General features: G+C 60.7%; 2 protein-coding genes across 4 annotated transcripts; one reads left to right on the forward strand and one right to left on the reverse strand.

Moving 5' to 3' along the window:
• The first annotated feature begins 100 nt into the window (after positions 1 to 100).
• Positions 101 to 10,072, forward strand: FAM171A2 (family with sequence similarity 171 member A2). 2 transcript variants are annotated; one of them, XM_070226116.1, is made up of 9 exons: positions 114 to 360; positions 1,173 to 1,252; positions 3,704 to 3,931; positions 4,161 to 4,253; positions 6,542 to 6,700; positions 6,783 to 6,962; positions 7,060 to 7,176; positions 7,299 to 7,425; positions 8,051 to 10,072. In XM_070226116.1, exons 3-9 carry the CDS (start codon positions 3,787 to 3,789, stop codon positions 9,522 to 9,524), a joined length of 2,295 nt encoding a protein of 764 aa, XP_070082217.1. In that variant the 5' UTR covers positions 114 to 360; positions 1,173 to 1,252; positions 3,704 to 3,786; the 3' UTR covers positions 9,525 to 10,072. The 2 variants fall into 2 exon arrangements, with proteins under 2 accessions (XP_023508182.1, XP_070082217.1); XM_023652414.2 differs by lacking the exon at positions 1,173 to 1,252 and having other exon boundaries at positions 101 to 360.
• A 110-nt stretch (positions 10,073 to 10,182) lies between these two features.
• GRN (granulin precursor) lies at positions 10,183 to 17,280 on the reverse strand. Of its 2 annotated transcripts, XM_001489741.6 has the most exons (13): positions 16,875 to 17,280; positions 14,108 to 14,252; positions 13,859 to 13,984; positions 13,667 to 13,751; positions 13,075 to 13,187; positions 12,842 to 12,977; positions 12,586 to 12,680; positions 12,226 to 12,349; positions 11,838 to 11,935; positions 11,502 to 11,747; positions 11,033 to 11,266; positions 10,725 to 10,955; positions 10,183 to 10,635 (listed from the first exon to the last, which is right to left on the reverse strand). In XM_001489741.6, exons 2-13 carry the CDS (start codon positions 14,243 to 14,245, stop codon positions 10,498 to 10,500), a joined length of 1,764 nt encoding a protein of 587 aa, XP_001489791.1. In that variant the 5' UTR covers positions 14,246 to 14,252; positions 16,875 to 17,280; the 3' UTR covers positions 10,183 to 10,497. The 2 variants fall into 2 exon arrangements, with proteins under 2 accessions (XP_001489791.1, XP_005597388.1); XM_005597331.4 differs by lacking the exon at positions 11,033 to 11,266 and having other exon boundaries at positions 16,875 to 17,254.
• Positions 17,281 to 17,534: the final 254 nt, after the last annotated feature.

Genomic DNA, 17,534 nt, shown 5'->3' on the forward strand with positions numbered 1-17,534 from the left:
TGCCGCTGGGCGGCGGGCGGAGCGGACGGCGAGGGGGCGGTGCCCGGAGGCCCGCGGGGTGGGGCGCCGCCTGCAGGGGGCGCTGGCGGCGGCTCCGCGCAGAGACAATCGCGGCGAGCGGCCGCCGCAGCCGGAGCAGGAGTCCGAGCGGCGCGGCGCGGCGCAAAGCTGGGGCTGAGCGGGGCCGGCAGAGTGGGGCCGGGCGGGAGCCATGGGCCGCTAGGGCCAGGCCGAGCCCCGCGATGCCGCCGCCGAGTGGCCCCAACGTCCTCGCGCGGCTCCTGCCGCTGCTGGGGCTGCTACTCGGCGGCGCCTCCCGGGCTCCCGGCAAGTCGCCGCCGGAGCCCCCCAGCCCGCAGGGTGAGTCTCGGCCAGGAGGGGTAGCGATCGCGGGCCTGCGCCCCACCCCAGCCCCGATCTAGCCCCCGCCCGCCAGCCCCCCTCTTCGCGGCGCTTGTGCATTTGGGGGGGTATTCTATTCCCTGGATTTGGGTGGGGGCAGCTGGGCGACCTGGGGTCGGAGCTTACAGGGGACAGCACGGACGGAGAGGGAGACCGCTGGGGCGGGGGTCTCCAGGAGACACAATGAGGAGGGCTGGGGTCCCCAGGCTCCGCGCCGCCGCACCCTCCCGCCTTGTTTTTCTCCCTCCTGGTCCGCGAGGCGCTGCTGCCTGAGCCATTGTCTGCCGAAGACACCCGCCCAGGGGCGGGCTGGGGCGGGCGCCCGCTCCGCAGCCCCCTGCGGGTTCCTCGCTCTCGACCCCGGCTGGGTGGGGGCGCAGGCATCGGCTGCTACCCTGGGCCCGGACGGGGGCTGGGCGCTTAGAGCTGGGTTTGAAGGGGGGAGGGGAGAAGGGGGAGTGAGTGAGGCGGTGGGCGGATTGCCTGCTTGAATGGGGTTCTTTGCCTTGGAGCCTGACAGCCCCCAGCCGGCTCCCCAGGTTCAGAACTTGGGGTACACCAAAGAACACTGCTCAGCCCATGACGAAGGAGGGGCTGCATTTGGGGGTGTCTGGGAAAAGGGGTAAATTGTGATTCCCAGCTCAAGGCGCATGGCAGGGCTGTGGTGGTGGAGCCATGCTGAGCTGGGTAGCTGGCTGTGGGCTGTGCCGGCTGGGAGGGCAGGTGCCGGGGTCCCCGTCCAGCAGGTCTCCGGCCACTCCTGTCCCCAGCCCACTCCCAGGTCACCCCCTTCTCATCTCACCTCTCCATCGCAGTGGAGGAGACCCTCCCAGCGCCTCACCGGGCCCAGGTGGGTGTGTGAGGTGGGGGTGGGGTCGGTTCCTGCAGCGGGAGAGGGTGGGAGAGCTGGACCATGAGTCCCTAAAGACGCCTGGGCTCTCAGGGGCCTCCGCCCACTCCAGCCCTTACCCACCTTCCAGCCTCCTGCCCTACCTCCCAGCTACTGCTCTCCCCTCTCCCACTTCTGGGCCCCATCCCTGCCTGAAACTGCGCTTTCCACTCCTCACCTCCCCACCAAGGAGCTGGCAGGAAAAGCAGGGGGTGGGGGGGCTCTGGATGAGGGAAGTGGGGTCCGGATGAAGGGAGGGGGTCGGATTTCCTCCTGGAATGAGGCAGGGCTGAAGCCAGGAGAGGCAGACACTGTGTGGAATGTCAGTCTTAGAGGAATGGGGAAGGTTCTCCTAGGGCCTCGGTCTTCCCTGCTCTCTGGGGGAGGAGAGGAGGCTGTGATGGGTCCTTTCTCAGGAAGCCTCTCCCTCAAGTCCTGCACCCCAGGGAAGGGGGCCCAGGGAATTGACTGGAATAGAGCCAGGATAGGGGGCTCTCCCAGGCCTCTGGCTGGGAGCCCAGGTTGAGGGAAAAGGGGAAGAGAATCTGCTAGGCACCTGCTGCCCCCACCGCCCACCCCCACCCCACCCCCGCTTGGCACTGATGCCTCCTTCGCCTTACCTGCCCACCCCTGTTTTGTTCCCTGGGGCCCCTCCCCTTTTCTGAGGCTCTGGCTCTTGAACACAAGGCATTCCTCAAATGACCATATTCCATACTCCTGAGTCCCCTCTTCCCAGCTGCTCCATCCAGCTGCTCCTAGCCTGAAGTAGGGGTGGGGAGTAGCCAGGCCCCTCTAGCTTCTCAGAATTCCTACTGTTGGGGGTGGGGGGAGGCTGCCAGTTTCTGGGAGAACCAGAGAGCAGGAAAGGGTGGAGTGTGTGTTCTGGAGAGGAGAGGGTGGCTGTGGCCTGGGAGGAGAGAGGGAGGTGGGCTCAGGCAAACAGCTGGATGGGATGCCAGGGGCAGGCGTGGCAATGGTCCTGGGGTTGGAAGCCTGAGATAAGACACCTGTCACTGTTGTGTGTCAGGCTCCACCCATGAGGCCCCCTGACCTCCCTGTGCCCTCCTGCCCTCAGCTCCGGGCTCTTTCTTCTGTACCTGGACTCTCCTAGGTTTGTGTCCAGCACCAAGCCCACTTCCCACCTGCCTCCTGGGCCCCACACTGAGGCCTCTGTACCTTTCCAGGCATGACACCTACTCCCATTATTAGCAGCAAGATAGGGGTGAGGCATGTTCTTGAAGAGGGGCTGTGCTGAGTGGGGAGGGCTAGAGGGTGTTCTGGATCAGAGAGGCTGCCCTGAGAATCCATGAGAACAACTCAAGGCTCGGTCCCTCCCGTCACTCTGTCTGAGCTCAGAACACACCTGCAGGATCATCCTGGCTGCACCATCCATGGGCTAAGGGCAGAGGCAGCTGGAAAGCAAAAGACTTGCACTTCCCTTCCCAGCCCCCTCCACACCAGCTTCTCTTGGGCCTGGGTCAGCCCCCCCAGATCTCCTTCCCCTTGCCAGGGCCCCAGCTCCCTGCCCATCTCTTGGGAGGAATGAGGGCGTTGCCATGGTGACTGACTGTAGCTGACCAGCTGAGAAGGGACAGGCAGTACATGTGAGGGGGAGGGGTCAGGAGGAACTAGGTACTTCTTTGGGCTTAGGGGTTGGTGTGAGTCCCTAAATCTTAAGGAAAACAGACTTGTGCAAAGGATTCTTGGAAAAGGATGGATGATGGGAATGACCAGTTCCCTAATGTCCCCTTCTCGGTTTCTTCCTGACCCAAACTCTGACCCAGTCCCCTACCCTCCCTTCCAAATGGCTGAATCCTGATCTCTCTCCTCTTCACTTGCAGACCCCTGGCTCTCTATCCATCCTTCCGCAGGCCTCCCTTCCCTCTCCTCTCCCTGACATCAGCCCCACAGGGTCCAGTGGTTAAGAATTTGGGTCTAGAGGCAGAACCCCAGGTTTGGATCCCCCATCTCCCACTTAGCTCCAGTGCAAGTATCTAAACTCTTTGAGTCTCAGTCTCTTTATCTGTAAAATGGGCTGAGAACATACTTTATCGAATCTAATACATCATTGACTGTAAGATGCATCCTTATTTCATGTACCAGTAAGAAAGGAAAAAAATGCTGCCGATTATGACATCATCAATCATAGGCATAGCGTGAGTTCAGAAATGTTAAAATGTGGAAAAGTGTATGTGTTAGACTCGATGAAACATGGTAAGAGTCCCACCCACCTCACAGGCTGACATGAGGTTTAAATGAGGGCTCTATAAATGCTGACTCTTATAATACCTCCTCTAGTCTTGGCCCAAAGCCGCTCCCAACTCACAGCCCCCTCCTCTTATCTCGGGGCTCCCCCAGTTCTCTCTTCCCCACTCTCCCCTCCTCACTCTCCTCACCCCATCTTGCCCACAGAGATCCTGATCAAGGTGCAGGTGTATGTGAGCGGGGAGCTGGTGCCCTTGGCCCGGGCCTCAGTGGATGTGTTTGGGAACCGGATGCTGCTGGCCGCTGGCACCACGGACTCAGAAGGCGTGGCCACACTGCCCCTCAGTTACCGCTTGGGCACCTGGGTGCTGGTCACTGCTGCCCGCCCTGGCTTCCTCACCAACTCCGTGCCCTGGCGTGTTGACAAGCTGCCCTGTGAGTGCAGGAGCAGGTGGGGAGGGGGGGCAGCAGCTGACCCCATCAACCCCTTCCCAAAATAGTCCTTGGGGGCGGAGGGGGCAGGCTTTCCAGCAGCTGCTGCCTGGGCTGGGGTACTCCAAGGGGGCTGAGGGAGAATGATGTCACTGGGATTCAGATGGAGGGAGTGCCCAGCAGTGGAGTGGGGGAGGCGTTCTCTGGAGCTGACAGGCCGCCCCTCCCACAGTGTATGCATCAGTCAGCCTCTACCTGCTCCCAGAGCGGCCGGCCACCCTCATCCTCTATGAGGACCTGGTGCACATCCTCTTGGGCTCTCCTGGTAAGGCTCCCCCCTCACCCCCATGCCAGCTCCTCTTCCAGATTATTAGCTGTATGCCCTTGGGCAAGCCATTTAACCTCTGAGCCTTAGTTTATTCATCTGTAAGATGTGGATGTTGATAGTATGTACATCATCAAATTGAGGTAAGGATTAAACATCATCAAGCATGCAAAAAACAGCACAGAAAGTAGTCAATAAATGTTTATTGCTATTGGGGCTTCTTGTAGTTTCTATTCTCCCTCTACTACCATTAGAATCCCACTCCCTGCCACTTTTATCGTCAGTGGCTCTCCACTTGCTGTGCACCTGCTGGGTGCCTGGCTATGTTAGAAGGCCGTGAGAGAGGGTCATCCTACTGGTACTGAACCTATTGAGTGCAAGGCCTGGAGCCATCCTGCAGTGGTCCTTGTCTGCCCACTGGCCTTCAGGCCCGTTCAGCCAATACTTAGCACAGCCCCTGTGCTGTGCCAGGCGTGGTGTCTGGTGCTGGGAAACAATGGTAAGAACAGACCCACTCCCTGCGCTGTGGAGCTCACAAAAAAGTAGGAAGACATGCAAACAGATCATTGCAAACCTGAAATAATTACAAAGCATCAGGGCAGTGGAGCAGAGGGTGACTGCATTCAATATTGAGAAAGCCCTAACCTGGGAGTGCAGCAGGGCGAGAGAATTCAGTGAAGGGGCTGTGGGACCTCGTGGGCTTCAGATTGAAGGGGGAGCAAAGGCACCTTCCCTGGAGAGGAAGGCCTGAGGGAGTCACTGAGATGCAGGGACAGAAGGGGACAGTGAGGCTGCAGAGAATGCTCTGGTCTGGCTATGCAGGAGGAGCACCTGGTGCAGACTGGTTGATGAAACCAGGCAGGGGGAGCCTCCATCTGGCTGGTACTAGGGAGCCACAGTGGGTTTTGGAGTGGGAGGACCCCTCCCCAATTTATATTCTTAAAGGCTTGAGCCCTTGTCCCCAAATTACTCATTTGCTCATCTCCATCTCTCTCATCCTGACCCAGAGGCTTCCAAAATGTCTTTGGAGGTTTCTAAAATGCCCTATGAACCCTTTGTTGCCCCCTGGTTTAAAGCACTCCCATGGCTCCCACTGCTTCAGTATAAAGCCTAGGCTTCTTCACAAAGCCGATGGCGCCTCCGGAGCCTGGCCTGCCGCTGGCCTGCTGCTGCCCCGCACGCCTCCCGCTCCAGCCCCTGGAGTCCTCTGGCCAGTACGCTGCCTCGTGCCTCTGGGCCTTTCTCATGGCAGTCCTCCTGGAAGTCCCTTTCCACTTTCTTTCCTGGCTGAGTCTTCCTCATGCTCCAAGGCCACAGGGCCTTCCCAAGCTGGGTGAGCCACACTCGCCTTGCACCCTGCATCATTGGAATAGCGAGGCAGGATAGACTGGTGGGTGAGAGCGTGGGTCCTGGCACCAGGTTGCCTGGGCTTCAGTCCAGCTCCGGGATTGAGACCTTGGGCAAGTTAGTGAACTTCTCCCACCTGCATTTCTGCAGCTATAGCATGGGCTTGATAATAAAGGCACTACCTCAGGGGCTGTTGTGCTAATCACAGGGGTTAATACAGGTAGCCTGCTTATAACAGTGCCCAGCATATTGTACATAGTGTACTGGAACTCTGTTGGACATCCCCTCCACTCCAAGACACACATGCGTGCACACACATGACTTAAGCTGTCTAATGCAGTAGCTGCTAGCCACACGTGGCTATTCAAATAAATTTAAAATTCATTAAATTTTTAAAAACAAATCCAGTTCCTCAGTCACACTAGCCACATTTCAAATGCTTAATAGCCATGTGTGTCTGGCAGGTACCATAATGGGCAGCACAGATATAGAACATTTCCATCCACCATAGCAGAAAGTTCTAAGGGGTGCCGTAATGGACAGCACTACACTAGACTGTGAACTTGAAGGCAGGGAATTGTGAATTGTGTCTCATCCATCTTTGTATCCCCAACACCTAACACAGTGCCTGCCACACAACAGACAATAATAATTATTTGAGGACCTGAACCTTATCTTTTTATAGGTCAATAAGGAAACTGTTTCAGAGAAAGCAAGTAACTTGCTCAGGGTCACACAGCCACGACTAGATTTCCAGTCCATGTCCCTTGCAAGTTAACATTCTATGACTGCTTAGTTCTCTCCCCAAGTCACCACGCTCCCTGGCCTTCCCAGGTGGCCTGACCCAATGGCTCCCCTTCTCCTTAGATCCTTCCTTTCTGCTCTGGTCGCTGGGCAACCTCGTCCCCGGCCAGGCCACTGCAGCCCCTCTCTCTATCCAGGTGCCCGCTCCCAGCCCTGGGTACAGTTCCAGCGCCGGGCTGCCCGCCTGCCTGTCAGCTCCACCTATAGCCAGCTGTGGGCCTCGCTCACACCTGCCAGCACCCAGCAGGAAATGCGGGCTTTCCCTGCCTTCCTGGGCACTGAGGCCTCCAGCTCAGGTATGCTGGGTGCCAGACTTGGAAGGGGTGTCCCCCCCCTACCTAGGATTTAGCCCCCAGCCCTTGTGTCCCCTTCCCACAGGCAATGGCTCCTGGCTGGAGTTGATGCCCCTGGCTGCTGTGAGCGTGCACCTGCTGACAGGCAATGGGACAGAGGTGCCACTCTCAGGCCCCATTCACCTGTCCCTGCCTGTACCCTCGGAGCCTCGTGCCCTCACTGTGGGCACCAGCATTCCAGCCTGGAGGTTTGACCCCAAGAGTGGTAAGTGCCTCAAGGGGCTGCAGGTGCTGGAGTTTGGGGAAAGCAAATGGGACTTAGATGGGGGACATTAAGTGTGCTGAAACCCCTGCCTCTCCAGGGCTGTGGGTGCGCAGTGGCACTGGTGTGATCCGGAAGGAAGGCCGGCAGCTCTACTGGACGTTCATCTCCCCTCAGCTGGGGTACTGGGCGGCTGCCATGGCCTCCCCCACGGCTGGTGAGAGGAGAGGGGGCAGCGGGGCCAGAGGGCAGTGATGGAAGGGGAGGCTGGGAGAGTGGACTCCTTCTGAAAGTCAGGAAGGGCATCCACACCTGATGCTAAGCCCTTGTCTGGCACAGGGCTGGTCACCATCACTTCGGGCATCCAGGACATCGGCACCTACCATACCATCTTCCTGCTCACCATCCTGGCAGCCCTGGCTCTGCTGGTGCTTATTCTGCTGTGTCTGCTCATCTACTACTGCCGGTGAGTGCCTCCCAATCCCCCAGCCTTCGTGAAGCCCACCCTCCGCCCCCACCTCCTCTCAGCCCATGCAGATTGAGGCTTCCTCTCTGCCTCGTCTTGTGCTGGACACTCGGGCCCCAAGGATGCATAAAACACAATTCCAATCCTCAAGATGCTGACAGGAGAGCACTGCATGTGCACATGCAAAGACCTGGAAGACTGGGGGCTTAAGAGAATTTGGGGGAGAGGAGGCAAGACCTGCAGGCCAGGCCCCTCCAGAGACAATCTGCAGCTGTTCCTACCAGCCCAGCTCTCACTTCCAGTGGACCTTGGGCCAGACATGTCCCTAGCTGGCTTAGGTGCTCCTCCCAGGTTCTCACTGCACCTTCTTCATGCGAAGGAGTGCAGTTTACCCCGAGGCGGACACAAATGGGCACAGCTGCTGGCTGGACCTCCCACAGGCATCAAGCTCTTCCCACAAACCTCTCCCAGCACCCATCTGGGCTCCCCAACATCTCTCCTGAGTCCCAGGCACTGTCCTGACTCCTCCACCTATACCAATCCCTCATCTTGCAAATGCAAGGGTTAGGGAACTGCTCTGGGCCCCAGCCTTTCCTCACAGCCCCGTCTGCCCCCTGCTCCTCAGGAGGCGCTGCCTGAAGCCGAGGCAACAGCACCGCAAGCTGCAGCTCTCCGGGCCCTCTGACGGTAACAAACGAGACCAGGCCACTTCGATGTCCCAGCTCCACCTCATCTGTGGGGGACCCCTGGAGCCTGCCCCATCTGGGGACCCCGAGGCTCCGCCTCCAGGCCCCCTCCACTCAGCCTTCTCCAGCTCCCGAGACTTGGCCGCCTCCCGGGACGACTTCTTCCGCGCCAAGCCGCGCTCTGCCAGCCGTCCGGCCGCCGAGCCTGCGGGTGCCCGCGGGGGCGAGGGCCCCGGGCTCAAGGGCGCCCGTTCCGTCGAGGGTCCCGGCGGGCTGGAGTCAGGCCTAGAGGAGTACCGGCGGGGGCCCTCGGGGGCCGCCGCCTTCCTGCACGAGACGCCCTCGCCGCCGCCGCCCTTCGAGCACTACCTGGGCCACAAGGGGGCGGCCGAGAGCAAGACCCCCGACTTCCTGCTGTCGCAGTCGGTGGACCAGCTGGCGCGGCCGCCGTCGCTTAGCCAGGCCGGGCAGCTCATCTTCTGCGGCTCCATCGACCACCTCAAGGACAGTGTCTACCGCAACGTCATGCCCACCCTGGTGATACCCGCGCACTACGTGCGCCTCGGCGGCGAGGCGGGCGCCGCAGGGGCGGGCGACGAGCCTGTCCCGCCCGAGGGCACAGCCCCCGGCCCGGCGCGCCCTTTTCCCCAGCCCGACCCCCAGCGCCCGCTGATGCCGGGCCACTCGGGCGCGGGAGGCGAGGGCGGCGGGGGTGGCGGCGGCGAGGGCTGGGGGGCAGGGCGCTCGGCGCCGGTCAGCGGCTCGGTCACCATCCCGGTGCTGTTCAACGAGTCCACCATGGCGCAGCTCAACGGGGAGCTGCAGGCGCTGACCGAAAAGAAGCTGCTCGAACTGGGCGTGAAGCCCCACCCGCGCGCCTGGTTTGTGTCCCTCGACGGGCGCTCCAACTCGCAGGTGCGCCACTCCTACATCGACCTGCAGGCGGGGGGCGGCAGCCGCAGCACCGACGCCAGCCTGGACTCGGGCGTCGACGTGCACGAGGCGCGGCCCGCGCGCCGGAGGCCCCTGCGCGAGGAGCGGGAGCGCGCCTCGCCCGCTGCCCCGCCGCCGCCGCCGCCCCCGCCGCCCGCGCCCCCGCGCCTGGCGCTCAGCGAGGACACGGAGCCGAGCAGCAGCGAGAGCCGCACGGGCCTCTGCTCCCCGGAGGACAACTCCCTGACACCGCTGCTGGACGAAGTGGTGGCGCCCGAGGGCCGGGCGGCCACGGTGCCCCGGGGTCGGGGCCGCAGCCGCGGGGACAGTTCCCGCAGCAGCGCCAGCGAGTTGCGGCGCGACTCGCTCACCAGCCCGGAGGACGAGCTGGGGGCAGAGGTGGGCGACGAGGCGGGCGACAAGAAGAGCCCGTGGCAGCGGCGGGAGGAGCGGCCGCTTATGGTGTTCAACGTCAAGTAGCGCCCCCGCCCCGTTTGCCGCCGCCTCCGGCTCGCCTCCAGCCCCTTCCGCCCCGGCCGGCCCCCAGGGTGCGCGCCCCGGGGAGCGGCGGGGGCGCCCACCCTTAACCCCACCCCCATCCCGCCCCGCGCCTGGAAAGGTGCCCGGGGGCCTGCGGAGCTGTCCAGTGGAACGTGCTGGGTAATGTCTTGGGAGGGACTCCATGTCTGCCTCCAAGAGGGAGGTGGGAGGGGGTCAGACTCATTGGGAGGAGCTGGGGAGGAGGACTGGGTGGGGGGGAAGCAGTGCCTGTATAAACGTGGCTGTACATAGAAAGATCTATTGTGGGAAAGCAGGAGGGGCAACTGGGCCTCGGCTGCCAGCGCGAGGGCTGGGAAGTGAGGGGGCATTCTCTGTGGACCCCTGGGAGGGGAGGGGGTGCTGCTTGCTGACTAGCCCACCTCTGGGCTACGATGTCACAGGGTTGGTGGCTGGGGTGGCTCTGGGGACTAGGGGACAATGTGATGGGATCTCTGTGGGCAACAGCAGATATAAAACTGGTGAGATTAGCTCCGTGTGTCTTTCTGTGAAATGGGGGGAGTGTGGGCACTGGATGGGGTCCCTTGCTCAGGGGTCCCCTGGGGAGGGCAGGCAGGGTGGCCAAATCAGACACTGTTAAGAAAGTGTACAAACTTTATTGCAGCACATACATACACACACACACACACTCCTGTGGATAGGGGAGAGCACCTGGCCACAGGGTCCACAGAAATTGGGGGAGGTGATGGCAGCTTGTTACGTGGCTTTCACCACAGCCCCCCTTCTGATAGGGAAGGCCTTAGATTGAGGCCGCACCTCCCACAGTGAAGGGGAGACTCAGAATGGAGGGGTCCAGGAGAATCTGGTAGGGGAGAGGTGCTGGGGAGGCCTGAGCAGTGGGCACCCTCTGAGCAGAGTCCCGAGGGCTGCAGTATCTTCAGTCCTCAGTCCCTCCTCACAGCAGCTGTCTCGGGGCTGGAGCCCTCACAGGAGTGTCCCAGCGCAGGGCTGCCCTGCGCAGACACTTGGTGCCCTTGGCCGCGCAGCGGAAGCCAACAGGACAGCAGTGACGCTGATCCGCACAACACACACCCTGGACGGTCAGAGAGGGGTGTGAGAGTTGGACAAAGCAGGACCTGGCCCATGCCCACACTCAGCCCCAGGTTGGGGGGCGGCACTGACCTGGCTGTAGGGACAGCAGGCCCAGCCCCCTTGGCTAGCTCGGCAGCAGGTCTGGTTGTCGTGGCAGAAGTGCCCCTCCCCACACTGCACGTCCCCTACACCCACGTGAGGGCCAACAGGCAGGCGGGCAGCAGGCTGGGCAGAGTCCACCTCCTTCTCACAGGATCTGGCCTTCACATTGCAGGTGTACCCAGCTGGGCAACAGTGCTGGCGGTCCTCACAGCAAACGGCCTGGGAGAGAGAGAGCAGCATTACACTGTCGTCCTCCCTCCCCCCGGGACTCAGCTTCCCTGTCCAGGGGCACTCACATGGGGCAACTGGCAGCAGGCCCAGCGCCCACTCAGGCTTGGGCAGCAGGTCTGCCCCACCGGGCAGCCGGTGAACTGGTCACAGCCCGTGTCCCTGGGGTGGGACAGGGAAGCTCGGCGGGCAGGCGTCTTCTCCAGTCCGGTCACCATCTTGTTCCCCCTCTGACACTGCCCCCCAGCCACACACATGTAGCCCTGGGGGCAGCAGTGCTGGTGGTCAGAGCAGCAGACAGCCTTTGGGGTGGCAGAGAAGGGTGTTCTAAGAAGCTCCTATGAGGAATGGAGTGCTAAGCCCCTGCCCCCCAGCCCGCCTCTCCTGCTCACAGCTCCTCCAGCTGGGGGTGAATCTGATAGAGCTGGTGTGCCACTCACAGGCTAGGCAGAGAGCAGAAGAGCAAGATGACAGGAGTTTGGCCACCTGCCCAGGCAAAGACACTGCCCCCCCACTGCTATCCCCCTACCCATGCACCTCTGGGACAGGACAGCAGCCCCACTCCCCAGATATGAGTCGACAGCAGGTATTGGAGGAGGGACAGCTGGTGACATTATCACAGGGGACATCACTCTCCATGGCTTGGGGGTCCAGCAAGCTGAGGTGGGCTGGGGCCTGCTCCATCCAGGGCACCTGGAGGGTGCCCTGTTCACAGGTACCCTTCTCTGTGTCACACCTAAACCCGGCCGGGCAGCAGTGTATGTGGTCCTCACAGCACACAGCCTAGGGTAGATGGAGAGGGGACAGTGGGTACAGGGGCCCAGTTGGCTGCCACCCTCTGCTCAGCCCAGCCCACCCCCCACTCCTGGGTACCTGAGCAAAAGGGCAGCAGCCCCAGGCCCCTGACTGTAGGCGGCAGCACGTGTAACCGTCTGGACAGCTCATCTCCATATCACACTTCACCTCTTGCACTGTGAGGGAGGCAAGGAGGACAGGTCAGCAGTGGCAGTGGGGACCTTCGGGGTGCCCACGCTTGGCCAGCTCCACAGCTAGAACCATATGTTGAGGACGAGGGCACCGCTTAGGCCAACCCTGGGCAGTGGTCCTAAGGCTAGGCCCAGTGTGGAGGAAAGGGGGCTGTACCTGCCTGGCCCCTCCATGTGGCCAGTCCCCAACCCCTATATCTGTTCCCAGAACAGCCTGGTGGAGAGCTCATCCTCACGGTGCAGGTGGAATGGGGTCGGTGGCCTGCCTCTGGTACCTGTGCGTGCCGGCAACTTGGTGAGGAGGTCTGTAGCATTCTCCTTGGAGAGGCACTTATTGTGGATCAGGTCGCACACAGTGTCCTGGGGGCAGCAGTGCAGGTGGTCGGAGCAGCAGATGGCCTGGGTAGGGGCGGGGGTGGGTCTGTATGACTTCAGTCTCAGCTGGGCCCAGAGAGCAGCCAGGCGGACAGCTGGTACTGCCCCAATCCCCCACTAGGGGGTGGCATGAGTCCTGAGCCGCCAGGCTCTTGCAGCAACTAGCCAGACAGCCCCACTCCCTGGAGTCCCTGCAAGGTAGATGTCCAGGCCAGGTGGCCGTGGGCACATAGCCAGACTGGCTACAGCCCCTCACTCACATTGGGCATTGGGCAGCAGCCATAATTCCCACTGGGCAGCTCGCAGCAGGTAGAACCATCAGGGCACCGGGACCGGGCATCAGGGCACATGACCACTGGAAGGGAAGAGAGGCGTGAGTGGCAGCGAGGGGTCAGGGACGGGATGGGACACGGGATGGGATGGGGGGTGGGAGGGCATGACTTCTCCCCAGCTGGGAGCCAGACGAGGCCTCTGCTCACTCCTAACCCCCGACGCGATGCTCTCCCACCTCCTCACCTTCCCTATTAGTCCTTTGTGCTGGGATCTTCTTTGCCAGGGGGTGGGTGCCCATGGCTGCGAGGCAGCGGGCATGAGCCAGGTCACAGGAGGTACCATGGGGGCAGCAATGCACCTTGTCTTCACAGCAAGAAGCCTGATGAGACATGGTCCTGACTCCGTCTTTGCCTGTTCCAGCCCTTCACTTTGCCCCTGCTGCCCTCTCCCCTCCTCCCATCTTCCCAAACCTGTACCTGGGGCATGGGACAGCATCCCCAGGAGCCATCGAGCATAGGGCAGCACGTGGAGGAGTTGGGGCATTCAAACTGGCTACCGGGGCACTGGACAGCACCCAAGGAACTGGTATCTGTGGACAGGATGACCCAGGATTCAGCCGACCCAGTCAGTGAAGGTCATTTCCCCCATCACTCAAGGAGCTGCTGGCGCCAGGGCCTGAAGGCCCAGCTACAGGGCGACTGGGGGACTCAGTGTTCTGCCAGGCACTCCTAACCCACTCTCCCCACTAGCCAGTCCTTGCCTCCACACTACAGCACAGGGCAGGGGCATATACTACTGACCGGGTTGGCACTAAACTAGCCCGACAGCTTGGCCTCTCCCCACTCCCACAACGCCTGGGCCCAGGCCTGGAGTCTCACATTCTCTCCTGCCCCCTCCTGGCCCTCGTACTGCCCCTCTGCCCAGAGCAAGGAGGTTGCTCAGTACAGATGCCACATGAATGAGGGCATGAGAGCAGGAATCAGGGGCGCCCAGCTGGCTGGGCTCCTGGGCACTCCAGGCTCCACATGCTGCCCATCTGCCTGCCCTCCACTTCTACCCCCGCCACACCTGATCTTCGGAAGCAGGACCGCCCATCAGCACTGCAGTGGAAGCCACGTGGGCAGCAGTGGCGGCCATCTCCACATGACACGGCCTGTGGGATACAGAGATGCCTGTGTTGGGTAGGCCCTCTTACCTGGGGGTGGGAGAGTGCAAGAAAAGTGTAAATGAGCCCCTCCACTGAGCTAATAGCACCCTCACCTCTGGGAATGGGCAGCAGCTGGAGGTCCCCGAGATGGTGCTGAGGCAGGAGTAGCCATGAGAGCAATGGGCATCTGTCTGGCAGGGTCTGCCCAGACGCCTGCTCAGCACTGCAGGCCATTTGTCCTGGGAAGTGAGAGGAGAGGATAAACCACAGGACCCAAGCCTGCCCCCTCCTCTGGCCAATCCAAGATGACCCTTTGGGAAATCTCATGCTACCGGCTCTTGCCTGGGCTGAAGGGCACTCACCAGAAGGGGATTGCAGCAGCTATAGCTGGCTCCTCCTGGGCCCAGGCAGCAGGCCACAGGGCAGAGCTGACCATCTGGGCACTGTGTTCCAGCCACCAGCCCTGCCACTAAGGCCACCCAGCTCACCAGGGTCCACATGGTCTGCCTGCAAAGTAACAAGAGGCATTTGGCAACCAGCTTAAGCCCATGCCATACTTGGTTCTGGGGCCAGTCACTCCCCCAGCCCCAGGCCCAGGCCTACTTGAGCTCTCCCAGCAACTCCTCGTCCACGCAGGGAGAGTGTGGGACCTCAGACTCAGCTCCCTACATGTGTCCTGTGTGTGTATCACACATGCAGCAGCATATATACTCCCATGAGCATGAATGCTGACATGCGTACGTGTATGAATCTCTGTCCCCAACACGTGGCTTAACACCTGAGTCCCTGTGGGTGAGTGAATAGAGATGTGGGCATGTGAGAGTCAAGAAGATTTACGAGTTTTGTGGGTCTGATCTGTGGGGATTTGGGTCACCTCTAGGGGGCAGGGGAGGCATGAGTAGCCATGGGAGGACAGGACTGGGGTGCAGGGAGGGAGTCTCCCCCTGAGGAAAAGCCAAGGTTCCACTTCCCCAGCTAGCCCCTCCAGATGCCTCCTGTACCAATACTGTGCTCACACCTGCACTCTGCTGGCAGGGGAGGGGAGGTCACATGATGACATGGGAAACCACAGGGTTGAGAAAGTTGTGAAAAGGGAAGTGCAGTGGCCAGTGAAGTCTTAGCTGCCTTTCCCAGAGGCCAGCCACAGCCCGCCCACTGACTGTCCCCACCCCCCCCCCCCCCAGGGAAGGAGATACACAGGCTGGGTCAGACTTTGAGACAACTGTGTTCCAAGGGCCCCCAGTACCACCAGGCCCTTTCAGACTCCCCAAACATACCACCCACCCTATCCCTGCCTCTCCCTGTACCCTGGAGCCAAAACTCAGCCCCAGGTGGAGAGAAACTACATGTGCCCACCCAACTGATCAAAGTCAGCAGAAGGAACCGAGCCTCAGTCTCCTGGTGGAGAGCAGCCTCTCACTTCCTACAACTCTTCCCGCAAGCTCTGCCAGCCCTGCTAGTTCAATAGGGTGGGTCCAGGGGATGTTACCCTGCCTAGAGGAGCAAAAATAATCATGTTTATTGAGCCTTCTGGGAGCCGGTTACAACACTCTATTTTCTTTCTTCTTTGCAATAACCATCCAAAGTAGTAATTATTACCTTTACTTTTCAAAGAAGGAAACAGGCTCAGAGTAACATGCTCATGTCACATATCAAGTCGTGGAGATGACAAGCTTTGATGGCTCCAGAGCACACTGAACCCAGGTTCATCTCATAAGCAGCACTACAGACAGTGCCCAGGAATGGACCCCAAACCCCAGGAGGGAAGAGCCCTGGGGTCCAAGCAGAGGAAGGGGACAGAGGGTTTCCAGGGCGGGTGGGCCAGGCCGGACAAAAACGGGGAGTGCAGAGGCTGCCTGGATACTGCACTTGGGTCCTCATCCTAGAATTGCCACCACTGACTGTGAGAGCCTCAAAAGTTCCTCCCTGTCTCTGGGCCTCAGTTCCCCATGAGTCTGTGTGTGGACACCACATAGCGTGTGGCAGGGAACTGCACCCACCCGGTCACTCACATCCTCTCTCCCTCACCTGGCTTTCCTCATGGTTCCCTTCCCAGCTCAAAGACCATCCTCAGGAAGCCATCTCCTGGCCAGGAAAGGATGAAGAAGACTGGTCCTGGGCCACAGCCCCTTTCACGCTCTCCTCCACACCCACAGCTCACCCCACCTGCTTCTTGGGAGTCCAACCTCGACCCTCTACAGGCTGTCTCACTGCCCTGGCTTAGGCAAGAAGGGGTGCATATCTGCATAGATCTCGGACTATTTGGCACTCTACTGATTTATTTATGTATATTTTCCTTCCTGGGTATCCTGAGGTTAGGGAGCATAGTGTATGTACCTACTGAATACGCATGCACGCACACGCACACACACTCAGGACCAGGGATGGAGGAGGAGGGGGCCCAATTCCTCTCAGTAAGGTTCTGAGTGGTGGCCTCTCTTACCCCCACCCCACCCTACCACAGTAGAAAGGGAGGGAGGACAGGAACCTCTTCAAGCCCCCAGCTCTGTCATCTTCCACTAGGTGGCATCCACCAACTCCGAGTGCCAGGAGGAGAGATTCCCAAAAAGTGAGCCAACCCAAAAGCGAGTGAGCAGGATAAACTGGCAGGGAGAGGCGGAAGTTAGCTTGTCCCACCCCGCCCCACGAGAGGAAGTAAGGAAGGACCAGACAGAACCCAGGAGTCAGTCACGACTCCCAAGTCCCTACTATCTTTGAGGAAACCAGGGTCTCAAGTTCCACTCCTAGCCCTCTGAGCTCCGGGACCAGGGGCGGGCGTCTCTCTCACTCCCAGCTGCCGCGGGGACTACCCACCACCACCAGCATCTGCCGACGGCGGGCGGAACCAGCTCAAGAATGGCGTGGTCTCTGCTTTGGGGAAGGGGCTGCAGCTTCCGAGGATGCTGGAGAGGGAGAGAGCTCCCTTCTAATGGGGGTCACTGCAATTACTACTTACTCCCACTCCCCGTAGAACTCCCTTCAGTGCATCGCAAATCCCCAAAGGAGTTTCTCTAAACGACTCTCCCCTTGTCTCTCGGCTGAAACGCAGGAAGAACCTCAAGGCCCCACGTCCCCCTGGCCAGCCCCCGGGAAGGAGCAAGCGCCAGGTCCGCGCGGCCGCCGCCTTACCTGCGTCAGGGTCCGCGCCCCCAGGATAGCAGCGGCCGGGCAGCTCACGGACTTGGGCCGCTCAGCGCGATGGCCCTCCCACCTCAGTTTCCATTGGTCACATGTCCGGGGTGTCGCGCTCCCATTGGCTAATCGTCGGCGTAGAGGCGGGGCTTTCCTGGAAGGCAGTGCTTCTTTCCTACTCAATTCACTCTCCTCCCTCCCTTCCTCTCTTTCCTCACCCCCTATTTCCAGGGATCATGTGATAGAAGAATCATGTGATGCCCTGGCCTGCTCCGCCAGGATGCAGGTGCCCGTTTCCCCGCCTCCTGAGGGCGCCTGGTAGAGTTTGCCCGAGATAGGGTAGCGCCTGTCTGGGGACATTGACAGCCAGGGGAGCTGCCCTTCAGAGGGGGCGTTCAAGGGCGTTTACAGGACGTCCGCTTCTGGATTTGGGACATTTGTGCATCCTGTTTCTATTCTATTCAACAAACGGAGATTAAATGCTGGGCAGCCAGGCCCCAAAGAGGGTTAAAGGAGAGTTGAGAGGGCAACCCTCGGGCGCTTTCCTCGAGGTGCTCGCAGCGGGGCTGGGTGGATGGGAAGGGGAGACAGGCTCAGATTAAATCTAATTTAAGGCACAGGGTCGTGTGCCAAGTGCTGTGGATGTTTATAGGGAAG

Source organism: Equus caballus, chromosome 11 (assembly GCF_041296265.1).
Source record: "Equus caballus isolate H_3958 breed thoroughbred chromosome 11, TB-T2T, whole genome shotgun sequence".
Classification (NCBI taxonomy): domain Eukaryota; kingdom Metazoa; phylum Chordata; class Mammalia; order Perissodactyla; family Equidae; genus Equus; species Equus caballus.

Excerpts from the sequence above, each read along its gene's own strand:
- GRN (XM_001489741.6), bottom strand. The coding sequence starts at position 14,245 with ATGTGGACCCTGGTGAGCTGGGTGGCCTTAGTGGCAGGGCTGGTGGCT. Across the intron at positions 12,350-12,585 it reads GCTGCTGCCCAATGCCCAAT|GCCATCTGCTGCTCCGACCA; the intron begins GTGAGTGAGGGG and ends GCCCCTACCCAG. Across the intron at positions 11,748-11,837 it reads GCTGCTGCCCTTTTGCTCAG|GCTGTGTGCTGTGAGGACCA; the intron begins GTACCCAGGAGT and ends CATCTACCCTAG.
- FAM171A2 (XM_023652414.2), top strand. The coding sequence starts at position 243 with ATGCCGCCGCCGAGTGGCCCCAACGTCCTCGCGCGGCTCCTGCCGCTG. Across the intron at positions 4,254-6,541 it reads CATCCTCTTGGGCTCTCCTG|GTGCCCGCTCCCAGCCCTGG; the intron begins GTAAGGCTCCCC and ends CTCTCTATCCAG. Across the intron at positions 7,177-7,298 it reads CATGGCCTCCCCCACGGCTG|GGCTGGTCACCATCACTTCG; the intron begins GTGAGAGGAGAG and ends TGTCTGGCACAG.